Source organism: Grus americana, chromosome 15, assembly GCF_028858705.1.
Source record: "Grus americana isolate bGruAme1 chromosome 15, bGruAme1.mat, whole genome shotgun sequence".
NCBI classification, from domain to species: domain Eukaryota; kingdom Metazoa; phylum Chordata; class Aves; order Gruiformes; family Gruidae; genus Grus; species Grus americana.
Genome location: NC_072866.1, coordinates 4,651,903 through 4,667,776, shown reverse-complemented (window position 1 = coordinate 4,667,776; position 15,874 = coordinate 4,651,903). Strand labels below are relative to the sequence as shown.

At 39.1% G+C, this 15,874-nt stretch overlaps 1 protein-coding gene across 50 annotated transcripts in view; it reads right to left on the bottom strand.

Moving 5' to 3' along the window:
• Positions 1 to 15,874, bottom strand: part of RBFOX1 (RNA binding fox-1 homolog 1) — a 907,584-nt gene that overhangs the window by 75,230 nt on the left and 816,480 nt on the right. For 49 of the 50 annotated variants that reach the window (XM_054843158.1, XM_054843113.1, XM_054843119.1 and 46 more), the window contains 2 exons: positions 14,496 to 14,556; positions 8,587 to 8,640 (listed from right to left, as the gene is read on the bottom strand). In XM_054843158.1, the coding sequence (XP_054699133.1) occupies positions 8,587 to 8,640; positions 14,496 to 14,556 (115 nt within the window). The remainder of the gene's footprint in view (positions 1 to 8,586; positions 8,641 to 14,495; positions 14,557 to 15,874) is intronic. The other variant, XM_054843116.1, reaches the window with a different exon arrangement.

Here is a 15,874-nt window from a genome sequence, read left to right as displayed (position 1 = left end):
TCATATATTACTTTATTACTTTACATTTCAGAATAGTTTGTCTGCCTGACTGTCCATCCTAACGCATGGATCTTCCTAACTTTGTTATATTTCTAATCAGAGGAATTTATTCCTCTGCATAACTGCTATTAACTTATCTAGCATTGCAAATATCCCACCCAGTCCTGAACAAACAAGCGTTTTAGTGATGACCTTGTAGTTTGTCTTAAATTTTCCTCTGAGAGATTCTTAAGCCATTGCTTTTTACATATAGCCATAGCTGGTATTTGAATTACAGTCTCAGACTGATTGTGTCAGACGACCACCACGCACACGGCAGCCTAGACCTCGGGTCCGGACAGCGCACACCCAGGCTGACCTCTATTGTCGAGCAACCGGTGAGACAGCAGCAGTAGCTATAAACCAGCTGGGTTTATATCCCGCCTCTAAACCAACATCCTACACAGTCTGGAGAGTTTAGTCCAGGTTTAGTCTTGTCCCCTGAAGCAGACAACCCCACCGCACGCGGTTCAAAGCTGTCCAAAAGCCAATCTGCGTGACATATGACAGCCAGCGTGCAAGGGAGCCTCCAGGACAGCTCCCAGCGCAGCTTCTTGCAGACGGAATCTATGCCACGGGTACTAACCCTGCCCTGCAAAGCCCAAGCCAGCATGTGGCAAGTAGGGATAATTTTCAGATTTACTTTAAAACCATGCTGATGCTGCAGACTAACGTATTAACATGAGGAGGCCAGGGAGACAGTTGGGGGAAAAAATCTCAGTATCATGTTTATAATTAGACAGTTTTAGGCTGCCACCACATTTATTTAATTTATTTTTGGTTCATCACTAGTCAGGAAGCCATAGAACACATTTTCACTAACCACCAGAATGACATTTAAATAAGAGAAGTCCAAGTATTATTTTTCCTGAAAAGATTCTCTTCGTAAGGCAGAGTACTTAATTTTCTTTTTAGTCCTTTAAAAATTGATCAATTATATCCACAACAAAAAAAATTTGCAAATATTCCAGAAGTTACAAGCAATGTAATAACCAAGAAAGTACAGTACAGCTCTTGCTTGATCAGAATGCTTTCTTTTCTTTTATTAAAGTAACGTTTAAACGAACAAGGCAAACTGCATAGTAGGGGAAACTGAGAGAAACACGGAAACGTGGCCAGCAGATCAAGAGCTGTTGTTATTCCCTCAACACACACACACGCTGGGTGCCAGCAAGACTGCACCTGGAATACTGCATCCAGTTTTTAAATCTACCGCTGCTCCAGTTCAACTGAAACGTGGAGAAACCGGAGAGGATATGCTGGAGGCAAACCAAGATGGGCAGGGGTCTAGAGCTCATGTCCTGTGAAAAGAGGTTGAGGGAACTGAGCTTGATTAGTCTAGCAAAGAGGAAATTAAAAGACAATCTAATCGCTTTCTCTACTCAAAGGGAAGCTACAAAGATGATGGAGCCAGAATCTCATTAGAGTATGATCGCCACTGCATTCCACAATGATTATGCTAGATCTGTGTGGGGTCTGCTCAAACGTATTGTACCAGCTCACTGAGGAAAAGAGAAGGACTACAGAAGAATGCTCCTTCAAACAAAAGCAGCCTTAAACTAAACAAAGGTATGTATCAGAGATGAGCGGGACTACTTGAGTAGTCGGCAACTCAGCTGAACAGATAACTTGACTAGAAAAATAAATGTCAAGATGTAATCTGAATACTTTAACTTGGTGACCACTGACTGTAACGCAAGAATGCAACCTTCACATTGCCCCGATAGTCTCAACCACCTTGCTGTCATTTGGGTGGCATTTTGACATGTTGGATATAATTAAAAAAAATAAACTTTCAAATAAAACTTTCAAAATCATCAAATGCACACCTGAGGTAAAGTACAAGAAGACAGCAAGCATGATGCTCTTCTCACAGGTGTTATCCTAGTTTCCAACCATTTGCAGCTCAAGGACTTCCTAAGCCCAAAGCAGCTTCTGGGTACTTAATAGCAGTTGGTGGATTTCCCTCCCATGAGCTAACTACAACGTCCTTTGCACACACGTGGTGTTCCGTGCTGGAAGAAGGTACTAAATCAAGTAAGTTGCAATCATAATCATGCATTTAATTACGATTATACCTGGTCCTGTATTCATCCCCTGACTCACAGAACACCCGTTAAAGAAGAATCCAGGCTTACTCAGGCACAGGAATTTATTATTCCAAGCCTACCTCATACACATTGCTTTATCTTTGGGTCAGACATAAGAGGAACAAGTTTACCTAAAGAAAACAAGAGATTTTCCTAAGTGCTACCTGGCAGAACTACCACTGAGGAAATTTATTACCTAGTAGTTCGAAGGGAAAAGCAGGTTTTTGAGTTAGGACCTCAGGACAAGGAAAGGCATCTTACTCCTTTGTAAAACAACAGGCAAGGCATATAGGAGGAACAGAGGTTAGAGAACTTTTGCCATTCATCGGCCCTACTTCCTTCCTTACAATTCCTATTTAAATAGACTTTTTTCTGTTCTTCTATGTATTACCTGATTTCTACACGTTTTTTCCCATCCCAGAACAGCTAATATAACAATTCTTCATCTTGCCTCCCTGCCTCAGCTTGGTGCTCTGCACCCATGCCAGCTCTATCAGCTCGTTGACACTGCTTTGTCATCTCAGAGTATTCTTGGTCTACATACAGTAACTACCGATATGACTGCTGGAAAAATCTTCAGCATCAGAGGTCTGACCTATCACTGGAGGATGGTATAACGGTGCTGATACCGCACCACAGTGGGGGTGCAGCACTAACTTACACTTCACAGCTCCAAACCCATTGACTCCAAGTAGTGAGATAGGGTCAGCGTGGTTTTGCCGTGCGGTCACCTAACTGAGACGAGTTCAAGTGGGATATCTCAGTAGTAGTAGCTCAGGCTGATTTGCAGAAAACGCAAGACACTAAGCGTCAGTAAGACTGCACCAACAAGCAAACGCCCCCTCCCAAACACCTCCTTGCCCCTGTTTTGAAAGAACTCCAACTTTCAGCAAATATGCAGTTTCTGGTTTTCCAGATTCTATTTGTGCACAAATTCATCATAATCAAGTATCGAATTATTCCTCCATACCAGACTGTGGTCAAAATTCCTGAAGTTTTAGATGGAAGAAGCAGGAACTCCCTTCTTAGCCATTCTCTATCTTCTGGTATAAAGCTCTATCTACAGTTCAAGATTTACCATGAAATAATCAAGTGTATGGAATTTCTTTTAGAGATCACACAGAAACAGTATCAAAGCCTAAGTGTATACTGTGTTATTAAATATACATCCAAACAGAAGAAACATCTTTAGAAGGGTAATGCTGACAGTATCTGTGATTTTCTCTTTAAGATGTGCAGACTTCGATACAATGATAAATATAGGTCAATTAACCTTGCTGCAGGTTTAAACGTATAACCAATTAACTAAATTAATCTTTCAAAAACTAACAGTCATTGGCATTATTCTTTGAATAATCCTTGTTTAGTTTCCATGATGGTATACCTTTCCATGAAAAACTCGTTATAATGTAGCATAAGGCATAATTAATTCTGGAGGATTTTTTGAGTAAATAGCTAGTACAGATGCTGAATTCCATTTTTCTACTGGCTTTATTAATCTTTCATAAACCAGTATTTCCACTATAATGGCTTGTAACAGCTCCACAGAAGTTTTAGAAATGCATTAGCTGTCATCAGTGGTGTTAATCTAACTAGGATGTCATTTGTATGATGGTACTTTATGATTTTTGAAACAACAATTACAACTCTGGTTTATGCTTTGAAAAGGAGCATCGATATGTAACAGATGGAATATTAAACAATAATTATTTTTTCTGCAGATAGAAAATTACTTGAACTCTTTAGCTAACAATGTTGAGAATATGTTTGTTTAGGGAAATCTGCTTAGTCAATGGCTAAGTTCAAATCTAAGTGTATGCAATCAAATGGTAAAATGAATTAATCTATACAGTGACAGACAGCCAATTTTCACCAAAATTATGCTTTACAGACATGGTACAGTGAACTTTTACCCTAGGATTAGAATTGCTGTGCAAGCATATAATTCAGCTTCGCAAACTCCAAACACCTTCACTGAGAGGTGTTTCTAGGGTATTTGCTGAGCTTATGCAAGAGTCATTTAAATTCAAAGAGAAACACTAGAAAGATGAAATGAATCCCAGGTGCTCTTACACTCCAGAAATAGATGCTTTAAGACACGAACAAAGAGAATTAGTGTTAGCAAACACAGAGGAATCCTCTCCCCCTGGATTCCACTTACTAAAGCGCATGTTTATATATATAGCAGTGTGGTTTTTCTTCACTTCCTAATTTTATATAACATTATATTTCAAAGTTTTAAACGAACTTGTGAAAGGAAGTTTGTTACAAAATCTACTTCTTGGAGGATAGTGCCAGCTTCCAAATCCACAGCACACTAAAAGCCCCAGGCATCTAAAACTTCTCTGTCTTCTGAGGGCATATAAAATAGTCAAAAGCACAAGCTCTTCCCCTTTCTTTCATCTTAGCTGATGGGGAAAATTTTCCAAGCCACCTTGGAATGATAACTACTAACCGCCCAAGAAACCGGGTGCCTACAATAGTCCCCACTGGGTTAAGACCCGTATTTATGAAGTGACTACAACTACTCAGCTACGTAGGATGACTCTTGAAACTAGCTTCCGAAAAACTTCTAGCACTTCGTGACTAGTAAAGAAACTAAACTACGGATCTGTATTTTGCCAGCCATAGATGAGCGTATGGGGGAAGATAACGGACTCCAGCTCAACGTAGCGAAATTATGGGTCACTATGGGATGGATTTAAAATTGGATGGATATACAAATAAATGAAAAATTGGTCCCAGTTTCCATGAAGACTTGTGAGACGAATCACACAGTGCTTCTTACAAAGGACCTGCCTAAGAACCTGATAAATAGTTTACTGGAAAAGATAAGCTGAAATGGAAATTATAACTTCATTACGCATTTCTTTCTCATAAGGAGGAAAAGCACCTTAAATAGTATCCTTTTATTTCCCAGAAGGAGACTACGTGCACGTAAGTCGATTTTTTTAAAATTACCTATCAATTATGCTATATGGAATTCTGTGAAATGCTGAAAATGAGAAATGAAAAAAATCACCATCCTTCTGTTTTCTATGCAATGTCATTTTCGGACTTCCCAGCGGACGTGCGGGAAGGGCGGGCGGCGTGCCGGGCAGCCAGCTCACCAGCACATCCGCACTCGGCAGCTCTTAGGGAGACTTGCTAGGCCTCGGAATTACAACAGCAGTCTTCAAACCGCCCTTCGTGACCATTCGCTGGAAATCCGTACTCACGCTACCACGTGACCTAAAGAGCCACATTCCTGCATCGTTCTGATTTACTACAGCACGAGCATTTCAAAGTCAGAAAACCAGTCTTAGAACTCAGGCAGAAAAATCTACAGAGGTTTGTAAATATATCGTCTTTCCCAGTCCCCAAGTAACACTTTACCTCCACAGTGTCTGTTGTGCACGTGCTATGTGGCTTATAGTCTCCATTTTCAGCTGTCATGCTTCTCCTCAATGAAGGTTTTCTCTTACAGAAGTGTACGCTCAGAAGAAAAGCAGAGCTATAACAATCATGTCACTGGTCCTGCTGTTTACCGTTATCTTCAAGGTTTTAGGGTTGATTTACATTGCGTTCCTCCCTATTTGACTTTAATTGTCTGCTTCAAGTTGTCAGGACATAACTATATCTTAGATTTGCATTGCATTAGGGGATCTTTTCCTTTCTCTATTGATCTTGTCTTACGGAGTAATTTAACTCAATTCTAATTTTCTTTTGCATGCGGGGTGCTCTCTATCCAAGGAAGTGAGTTATGCGTATTCAAGTGGTGCATCTTATGAATCTTGTTAAGCTTTACCGCCTTATAGCCCGCACTGATGGAATATTTAATCACAGAAATGAGTTGGCAGATATGATGTACAATACGGTTAAGCCTTGCGGCGTGTGTCTTCACCGGCAATTGAGAAACGGGTGAATTTGCCATTCATCAGTGCCATCCTGACAGCTTTGTATAACCTTCTGTTTTTTTACTTATTTATGAAGATTAAAGGTACTTTAAATCAACAGTTTCTCTGTAAATGTATCATCTTTATTTCAGAAGCAGCCAAATTTTTCATCATTTATTAGGGGCTAAAGGAACTTCTGGCAGTGACTGTGAAAGAGTTGGTACGATTTTAACATGACATTATTGGAGACAATAATTAAACCAAATAACTAGAACTTTGTCTTGAAAATCGCATTTATAATTTTATGATCTTCAAAAGTGCAATTGCTTCTTCTCCATGTAAGGTGGTGGGGGTAGACACAAAAGGAACGATATGTCGCAGTATCCTATTATGGCATGCAAGAACCGCATTGCTCTTTTACTGTTTCATTTTCTAATGACTTTAAGAGATCTGCACAGAGTGCTTTTTTTTTTTTTAACTAAATTGCTTAAAAGAAAGTTTAAATGTCTGAGAAAAAAATTATCTTTTAGTCAATATAGAAAATATGCATTTGATACACATTTATAAAAACCAAAACTGCTTGCACGTATAAACATAAAAAAAATCCCAAACACATGAAGTATCTTGATAGAACTTTCTGCATAGGTGTGGTGAAGTGCATGCCATAATTCATAAAATTAAATTAATACTCTTCTAATGGTAATTAAAGATTCTCATTAAGAAGGGCAAACACCTCCCTTGTGTTGGCAATAAAAATGCACTTGGGACTTTAGGAGGTTATACAAAAAAATCAATAACCTGCCATTTTATAATTAAAAGACAAAATAAATGTTAGGGAAAAGTCCAGTAAATTAGGAAAATTACCTTCAGGAGAGATTGAAAATATTGATTTTAATTTACAAACTATGTGAACTCTTCATGCCCTACTTCATGAGACAATTATAAGTCAGATTGTTAATTCTGCATACGTATTAGAAAATTGATTACTGTACTATGGGAATATTATTATATTTGTCATTAACACAAAGTCATTTATATAAAATGACTAATAACTCTGACTTTCTAATTTATGCAGGTTCAGGGTTGGTTCACTAACTACTCAAACGAGATCAATGTTAAATTCCTGTTTTCAATGTAGGCATACATCAAGGAAGGAAATAAATTCTGCCTACGCTAAATACTGCAATTCCATGAATGCCAAGTTAGTGTTTTTATTACACTGTGCCACTTTTATAACACAATACCCTAAATGGAACAATTTTATCTATCTTAGTATATGGCACTGGATGTATTGCAGGCAGCTTTTTAAAAATAAATATCTGTTTGTAACAATAGTCCTATTTCACAATTTTTATCTCTTGAAGTCCCCTGAACTAACAAGTTTTTCAGGTTTGTCTGGTGGAGGCTCCAGTATCTCCATGAATGAAGGAAGATTCCTTGGCTTCTGTGGGCAACCTCTTCTCATGCTTAACCACCTCCTGTGAAAAATGCTGTCCTACTATCTGTTCTCTACTTGCTGTAAAGAATGTATTTCACAACTACCTCTTTATTTTCAATTACCTAAGTGTGTGACAATGGATAAATATTTTGGGGTTTGGTTTTTTTTTTTTTTCCCCCAAAAAAAAAGAACATGATTAGGTATTTGTATCCAGTATACACACACCCAGACAGATCCAAATGGAAAACTAAAAAATTCCCAGAGTTTCCCATGAAAGCCATGGAAGACTCATACACCATTGTGAACCTAAGAAAGGAAGGCAGCTTGATTACCTATCAGAAACATCTGGAGTTACAGTGGTTATTTCTGTCTTAGATGTAAATTATTAGCTTTCAAAAAAATTGCTTTTTTGGACTTGCTAGTGATTATGGTTATGGGGGGGATTCAAATTCCTCTGAAATCAACTGGGGTTTGGAGTACAACCATGTTTGTTATCAATACTGTTGCTAAAACACATTTAGAAACTGTTGCTAGCCATGACTTAGTTCAAGGAGAAAAAAACCTGTATCTCATTAATCCCAAATTGTAACCAGGATCAGAATTCCATCTCAGTGAAGACTCAGGAGATTATATTGCTTTAAATACAGAAATTTTAAGAAACTGAAAAACTAAATATAAAATCTAAAGAAAAATGTTCAAGAAAAAAATTATGAACAGATGTTCTATACTTATGGGTGTCTATGTACACATATATGCATAAAATATATATTTATAGATATATTTTGTTGTTGTTGTTGCTCACAGGGCTTAAATAATTCCTGGAGGAAAGTGACTACTGAAACATAAAATAAAATATAAATAAAAAAATATACATAAAATCCCATGTAAGACTGGGATATTGCAGTACATTTCATGTTATACTATCTACTTTCCAATAAAAAGGTATTCATATATCTTCTATATAAACTTTAGTATGCCCAGGTAACTGCTAAAATCCTGCATCACAAATCTGTAAATGACTTGCAGATAATGTGAATCAAACAAAGAAACCAAACCTCATACCAAACATATATTCTGTACTTTTGCATGTTTTAAAGAATATTAAAATAAAATATGGCATGGACAACTATAGCATAATCCTTACCTGCATAGAATTCTGGACTATAAACTGCACCAACAACTGGATTTAATTTCCAGCCTGCAGCAAACATAAAAACATAACTGAGTTAATATTGCAATTAGTGATGATAATAATAATAATTGTTATTTTTTAATTTTATTTTTGTATAGAGGTATACAGATAAAATGGCTTCAAAAAAGGTCATTTTAATGAAAGTTGTATCAGCATCTTAGATTACTGATCTTTAATATCGGACTCTGAAGTATGGAAATAGGTAATGAAGCAAGGCATTCTCTGGACATGTAGCACAGGAGCAAATTATGAGGTGAACTACCTTGGCTGCGGTGCACAGGTGCCATGGACTGATTCCCTTAAGTTATGGATTAAGTCAGAACTAGTTCCAGCATCCCTGTATCATGTAGTACCAGAGCAGACCAGTTCTTTGTCATGGCTTTAACTCTCCGGTTTCAAGCCAGAGAGGCCAAAACAGTTCAGTGGCTGGACAGAAATGTTTCTAAAAAGCATGCGGTACTGTAGGTTACAAGGCGATCAAATAATCTGAGCGCTTTGATTCTACTCTGGGAAAAATGAAAACGCAGACACTGCAGGGAAATGCCCGTTGGGACACGAGAGAGATTTGGGGGGACCCCAGGCAAACGCTAGAGACTTTTTTCCCATTTGCATTTGTAGCCCAGACTCTCTGCCCTGAAAGAGGACAATCGCAGGCCCGTCCCAAAAGCGACCGTCCCGCCGGCATTTACGGCCGAGAGACGCTGTTGGCGTACTGCTGCAGAGCAGCTGGCACGTAAGAAGATCCTGCGGTCACATCCTGCAAAGCTCTTCAGTGGTGCAAACGCAGCCGCTGCCTTTGTCTGAAACGATCACCGTCCTCCCGCGGCACAGAACCGACAGCCAGTCTGTGTCGTGTGTTCTGGCCAAACCCCCAGTAACCCCTGTCGGGTCCTTCCGCCCAACGCGTTATTTCAGGTAAGCCTGGAGCGCGCGGGCTGGCTGCGCGGCGCTAAAGATGGCGATGCTGAAGGGAAGGGTAAGGGAACAGCAGGAGAAAACACTGGCAAACTCATTAGCGTTCTCAGCCGTGGTAAAGCACAGATTATCATTGAGCTTTGCTCAGCCACAGGTGGGTCCACTCCCAGTTAACTCCAAACTCCACAGAACATCCCCCCAAGCTATATGCCCTTTTTTTTTGTTTTTTGTTTTTTAAAAAAAAGTGTTTAAACAATTAGTTGAACTACTGGGACTGAAAAATTAGGGGGTTTCCAAAAGCGCATTTGAATTAGAGGAGTGGGAAGCACCCTTTGTAAATGGGAATAAAGAAAAACTCCTGCGGAAAAGCATCTTTTAAACTGAAGAACTGTGGTACTTTAAATAGATCCTATAACTATGCTGCTGGAAACAAAATACAATCAAGACAGGGACAACAAAGCTTTTCAAAATCAGAAGAGCCAAGATTCGAAGAATTTAAATGCAAACTGTATTGAGGCTTGTTTCTGCCTTGGCCACATCATGTAATGCGTAAGCGCAGTACACGACCGTAAAACCATGATGCTGAAAAAGTGTAATACAAAAATCTCCGTAATAACAACACAAAAGAAAACTATTCCTACCCTTTACAGATCCTGCTATCTCTACCTGATGCACAGTAACCATTTACCAGTAATTAACTGTTCAGTAACAGAGGTGAGGGGTGGTTTTGAAATGCAACTCATTAGTAAGTGCAGAGCAAAGAGCAGCACTGCATGCAACCTGCTCTGCGGAAGTAACTGCAGCTGCTATATGTACCTACAAGGTGACTGTGGAAGCTGCAAAACGGCCAACCAAGGAGGGCTAAGATGACTTTGTTCCTGAAAATATCACAGGGATTTTACCTGACCCTTCGGTTTTACATACTACAGGATTATATTTAGGAATGGCACGGTATAACAAATACTTTTAGCCAAATTTTATGTGATAGCAAATCATTCCATTTTTGAGACTTTCAGTAAAAAAATCTAACTTTTTATAGCTTAGGGAACATTTAATATTTCAAATTCAGTACTTCCTCAAAAGACCACTGATCAACACCATTCAAGATGAAAGATTGGACCGAATTTCAGATCTGTCAGCTTTTGCCGTCAAAGAAGCTGACAGACACCTCTCGGCTCTAAGTTACACTACCGGTGCCACAGTTTGTCTAAGGGAAAGAGAAAATCTTGGGGGACGCAGATTGCTCTTCACAGCTGAAAGCCGCTCTCCTATTTCAGTTCCTTACCTCTCTCTCAGTGACGGCTGTCTCGCCTAACTTTTTGCAGCTTATACAGGAAATACTTCATTCACCGTGAAAATAACAGTAATTAACTTTATCTTGTCGGCGAGCAACGTGCTGGCCCGTAGCTGTGGGGGTTAATCAGCTGTGAGAGTAGCTGGCGTATGCGAGCGAGCAGCTGCCGAGTAACCCTACTTCAGCAGCTGGAGGAGGCACATTCTCTGCGGTGGGTGTAATTTTGTGCATTTTTCTTACTGTCACAATATTAATCTCCTCAAGCTGAAACTACAAAAGCTCAAAACTTAAAAACCGAACAAGGAAACAAACAAGCCCTCTGCCTGCCCAAACCCCCACCCTGTTGGTCAGCCAAAGAAACGCACGTGAAGCACGCCGAAGGCGAGGACGTGATCGGACTGCGCAGGGTAACGAGCTCTGGTACCCAGTGGGGCAGAGCAACGCAGAGAGGGTCACTGTCACTTCACAGGCCAGACAGGCACCCGTGGCCGGAGGAATGCTTGGTGGGAAAGAAGCCCTGCCACGCCGTTTGCTGTCCTCCTGGCGGCATACGGAGCGGGGAGGAAAGGGGAGGGGGAGGGAATTTAACTGTGGTAATAGTCACTAGCTGTGATTTTCAATCTAAATTTAGATCAACAGAAGGCTCAAATGCAAGGCACTGCAAGTACAAAACTTTAAAACTTTTATCCCTCTGCTGATCTCTGTTTGATGTTCCTCATTCATCGCTGCAGTTCTCTGATTCTACTCGCACATCATTCTCTATTCCCTGCAACGCCGGGATGAGCGTCCAGGATTGCAATATGGGCACCCAGAGAAAGTATAACTAAACAGGATAGGTTGGGACATCTAAAAATGTCTCAGAAGTATTTTTGCCAACAAGCAGAACTCCTGACACTGAATTTATTTGCAAAGAAAAGGCAGTTCTATCTCCATAGCACATGAGGTGAGCCATCAAAATCATCCTGTCTGATAACAAATTTGCACAAAAGAACCTCTCCTAAAACTGAGCATTTATTTACTGCTCATTTTGGGAATCATCAAAAGTCTCTGGAAAGCATACTTATTTCAAAAACCACCTAGGACACAAAAGTAAACCACTTATTTGAATGAAGCTGCATATATTAAAAAAAAAAAAGTCTAGGTTTCTGTGCTTTAAAATCTACTGACTTTTGCAATCATGTTTACAACACGAGCCCTGTTATCAAACAACCAGCAGTATTCAGGAATGAAAGACAAAACAGAGTGTATTCTATTTTTAAATTACAATAAATATTAGTGCCTGATGTTTTCATAAAATACAACATGTGCCCCAACTACGTTTTGAATACCTGCCAATAACATGTCAGTCACCACATACTCTTTGAAAAATAAAGCCACACATTAAAAAAGAGGTGGTTCTGAAGAGATAGGCATGTGCAAACAAAAAGTTTCCGGCTGTCTGCATCAGAAGCATCTTGCAAATGTGGATATGCTCACAGAAGAACACAGGAAAACTAGCCTTATGTTTTATTTAAAAGATGAGACCTTTACTTTAGACGACAATAATCTTTAATGATCACCTGTAGCACTGGTTAATTCCTGACAAAATGACAAAGAACTAAAATCATACAATGTCTGGATGACTGATAATACAAGCACTGATGAAACTAAATGAAGCTTCTTGTATGTCTGCACTTCATTCCTTGTCGCTGGTAATGATTATGCAAGGAGAACACGATTCTTCTTGTGTGTTTACTTTAGGGGACCTCCGACATAAACAATAAAGTAAAAAACCAAATCAAAATGTATGAACTACAACCACAGTTCATCTTGGTAGATATCCATCAAAAGGTGTGCAAAAGAACATCCTACATGCAACGCCTTGGATGTATGGATTCACGAACATCAATGCTAAGTTTTATCCGCTGAACAGGATGTTTCATGCTTTTGGTGAGATCTGGTCCAGATGGAACAGGATGGAAAATGACAGACAAAACACTCCCAAGTAGGAAACACTTAACAGCAGACTTTCATCATTCTGGTTTTGGATGTTAAGAAATACTAACATGTGACCTAAGTAATCCTGCAGCGCAGGGGACGGAGGTGAAACTCCTCCAAAACCAGACTCCTAAAAATCTCACGTCTCTATTTCCATCATTGCCTTCCTTCAGCAGTGGATGTGCTGATATGTAACGTGTTATTTGCTAATTAACAGTTTTGTAGCCTTAGGATAATATGAATACAAAATACACACAATCACTTGTAACAAAACTACTTTTACCCTTTTACCATGACAATATAGCAGACAGAGTTCATAGCATCATATGCATATAGTTAATTTAGCTCCTCATCGCAACAAAATCTTGTTATGTGACCCAGCCGAGCTTCAAGTCTCTTTCGCTAGATTCACTGAGATGTTTTAAAGCCAGTAAAAATGAAGGAGATTTTCCCATCTGCATCATTTGCCCCAAGTTCCACATTTACATGCAAAATGAGGGAGAAAGTTTCTGAGAAAGCATGAGGGATTTCAGACTCTTCTTCTCCGCATCATTTTAACTAACTCAATTATCACATATCAAATGAAAACTATCACTATATTGTATTTTTACTGTGGTAGGAAAAAATTATGACTCTCTCATTAAAAAATAAAGTCACTGTTTGCCCTGGGTTTTAGTAAAACCTCACTAACGAGACCTCAGATATAGAAAATAAGATTCCCTATATTTTAAAATGGAAAAGAGTCTAATCTATCTGTCGAAACCTTTACTGCTGGACGAACAGACTTCATCTGCTTTCTGCTGGGTGGGGAAAACTAAATTAAATTCCAAAGCAAATAATTATAACAACACCGCCTAGTAAAAGTGGAAGACATAAGTGCAAATAACTTCATTTGATGCATTATTGTTTGACGTTCAGTTAGGAACTTGTTAGAATTTCCTGAACTAGCAAACGCAAACAACTCAAGCACATGAGACCAAACACTGCCAAAGGAAACATTTTTAAAATGCATGGCTTCCAAACCCCTCAAATATCGATGGATTATTTTTCTTTCATTAACGTACAACATTATACCAACTTAGGTCAGTATTAGAATGAATTTTTTGTAGATAGCTTAGAATTTAGATTTTTTTCCAAGGAATAAAAGCTGGAAGCAGCATCCAATTACAGCTTGCCCTTTCCTTCTAACAAATTGTGGAAGGCACAGAAAATTATCTTTGACTAGATGCGTGTCTCGGCACTAAAAAGTATCTCATGCCTGACAGAGACATTCTTCTTGCTGGTCGCCCTACCTCCATCATGCAAGCAAAACTGAATCCTCCGATTAGTTCCTTCATCGCAACATTAACACTGCAGAAAGCCAGAAGACAATAACGCCTTCCTTTCAGGTATGTTTTCCTATACAAAAGCCACCGTGGTTAAACACTCAGATTCCAATCAGGCAAAACGATGCATGCGATGCACACAGGGCTGTGAACGAGCTGAACTCCACACTGACAGAATTTGTGCCCAGCCACCTCGTGTTTTAGGTCACCGGACAAAGCCTGAGCCCAAGGCGACGCAGGAGGTGCGGGCTGTGACACCTGATGAGTAGCTGAGCCCACCCATTCAGCCGAAGAGCGAGATTCCACATGCACCGACATTAAAACGAGGCACCGAGATCTCATGCACTTACCATTCGTGTAAGGGTTGACGGTCTTTTTATTTGTCATTACACGTGCTGTTGCGTTATTTACCTAAGCACATAGAACACTGGATTAGAAGAGGTTACAGGGAGGGTCCACGTTACTATTAAGTGCATGCATTATTACTGCTATTAGTCATGTAAAAATAAAATGCAATTTAATTTATAGAAGGCAACAGGTGCATAACAAAATCATACTATTTATAATTACATTTACTTTCATAACCATTTTAACTTACGAATCATTTCAATAAAGCAACATCATATCATTTAAACTTTAATAAAAAGACATTAAAAGCAAATTAAAAGGTACTGCATAATTTAAGACTTAAGAGCATGCTTGTATTCCATGATAACACTGATACAATAAATACTCAAAACAGAAAAAAAAGATTATATGAAGGAACATGCAGTGGAGTAGAAGGGAAAGAGACAAGGTACAAGGAAACAAAGAAAATGTCAAAAAAAAGGGACAAACGAATTTTAGCAGTGTGCAACATAACCCTTTAGAAGAGAAGTACCATTGGAAAAGCAACATCTAGCATTCAACACTTGGAACAAGAGCCTTTTTCATTGCAAGAATTAACAAAATCATTCAAGCTTTAAAATCACAGCTAACAAAAGGATAAAAAGAGGGTGCATTATTTAACACAATATGGAGTTAACAATCTGAGTAAGATGTGCACGAAGTCATATCCTCAATCCAATCAGTGCCTCCCAGGCTTGCTTAAAACGTACACTCAATTACAGGCGTACCAATATAGAAAAAAATGTAGCATCAAGAAAACTTAATACAACAAGTCAAAAAAATTCACGTGGTATATCAGCGCTAAATACGTGAAACGGCAGATGGACTTCTCCACTTACCATTCAGCACCATCGCCAGCATGGGTATGTATACAGTTACCATGGTTACTGAGAGTTTGGTGAGGGCCCTAAGCGCTACCGTCGAAGGGGGAAAATGAAAAGGCAAAATATGCAACATCTTACTCAAAAGACGACAGCATTTTCAATTGGTATTTTTTTTATTCTAACAAATACGACTGAGGCAGTATTGACGGGGATCCAGTGGTACTAACACACATGGGTGCTGGGTTTTTAACAGACACGAATGGCTCAGGCCGTCCAGCCAAAGCAGCCTGACGGTCTCATTAGAGATCAAATGTTAAAATTGGTCGGTCTCTAGTCTGACTTTGTTTCTTTTTCCTGTACATCTTTTGGATGCTTCTTTCCCAATCTGAATTTTTTGAAAGCCACTGTGGATCCCGCATCAACCCTGCAGAAAAAAAAAACCAAAACAAAACAAAAAAAAAAACCAACCTTTTGTTTGTTTTTGTTTTGTCTGTCACACTTTTTTTTTGTTGTTCTCA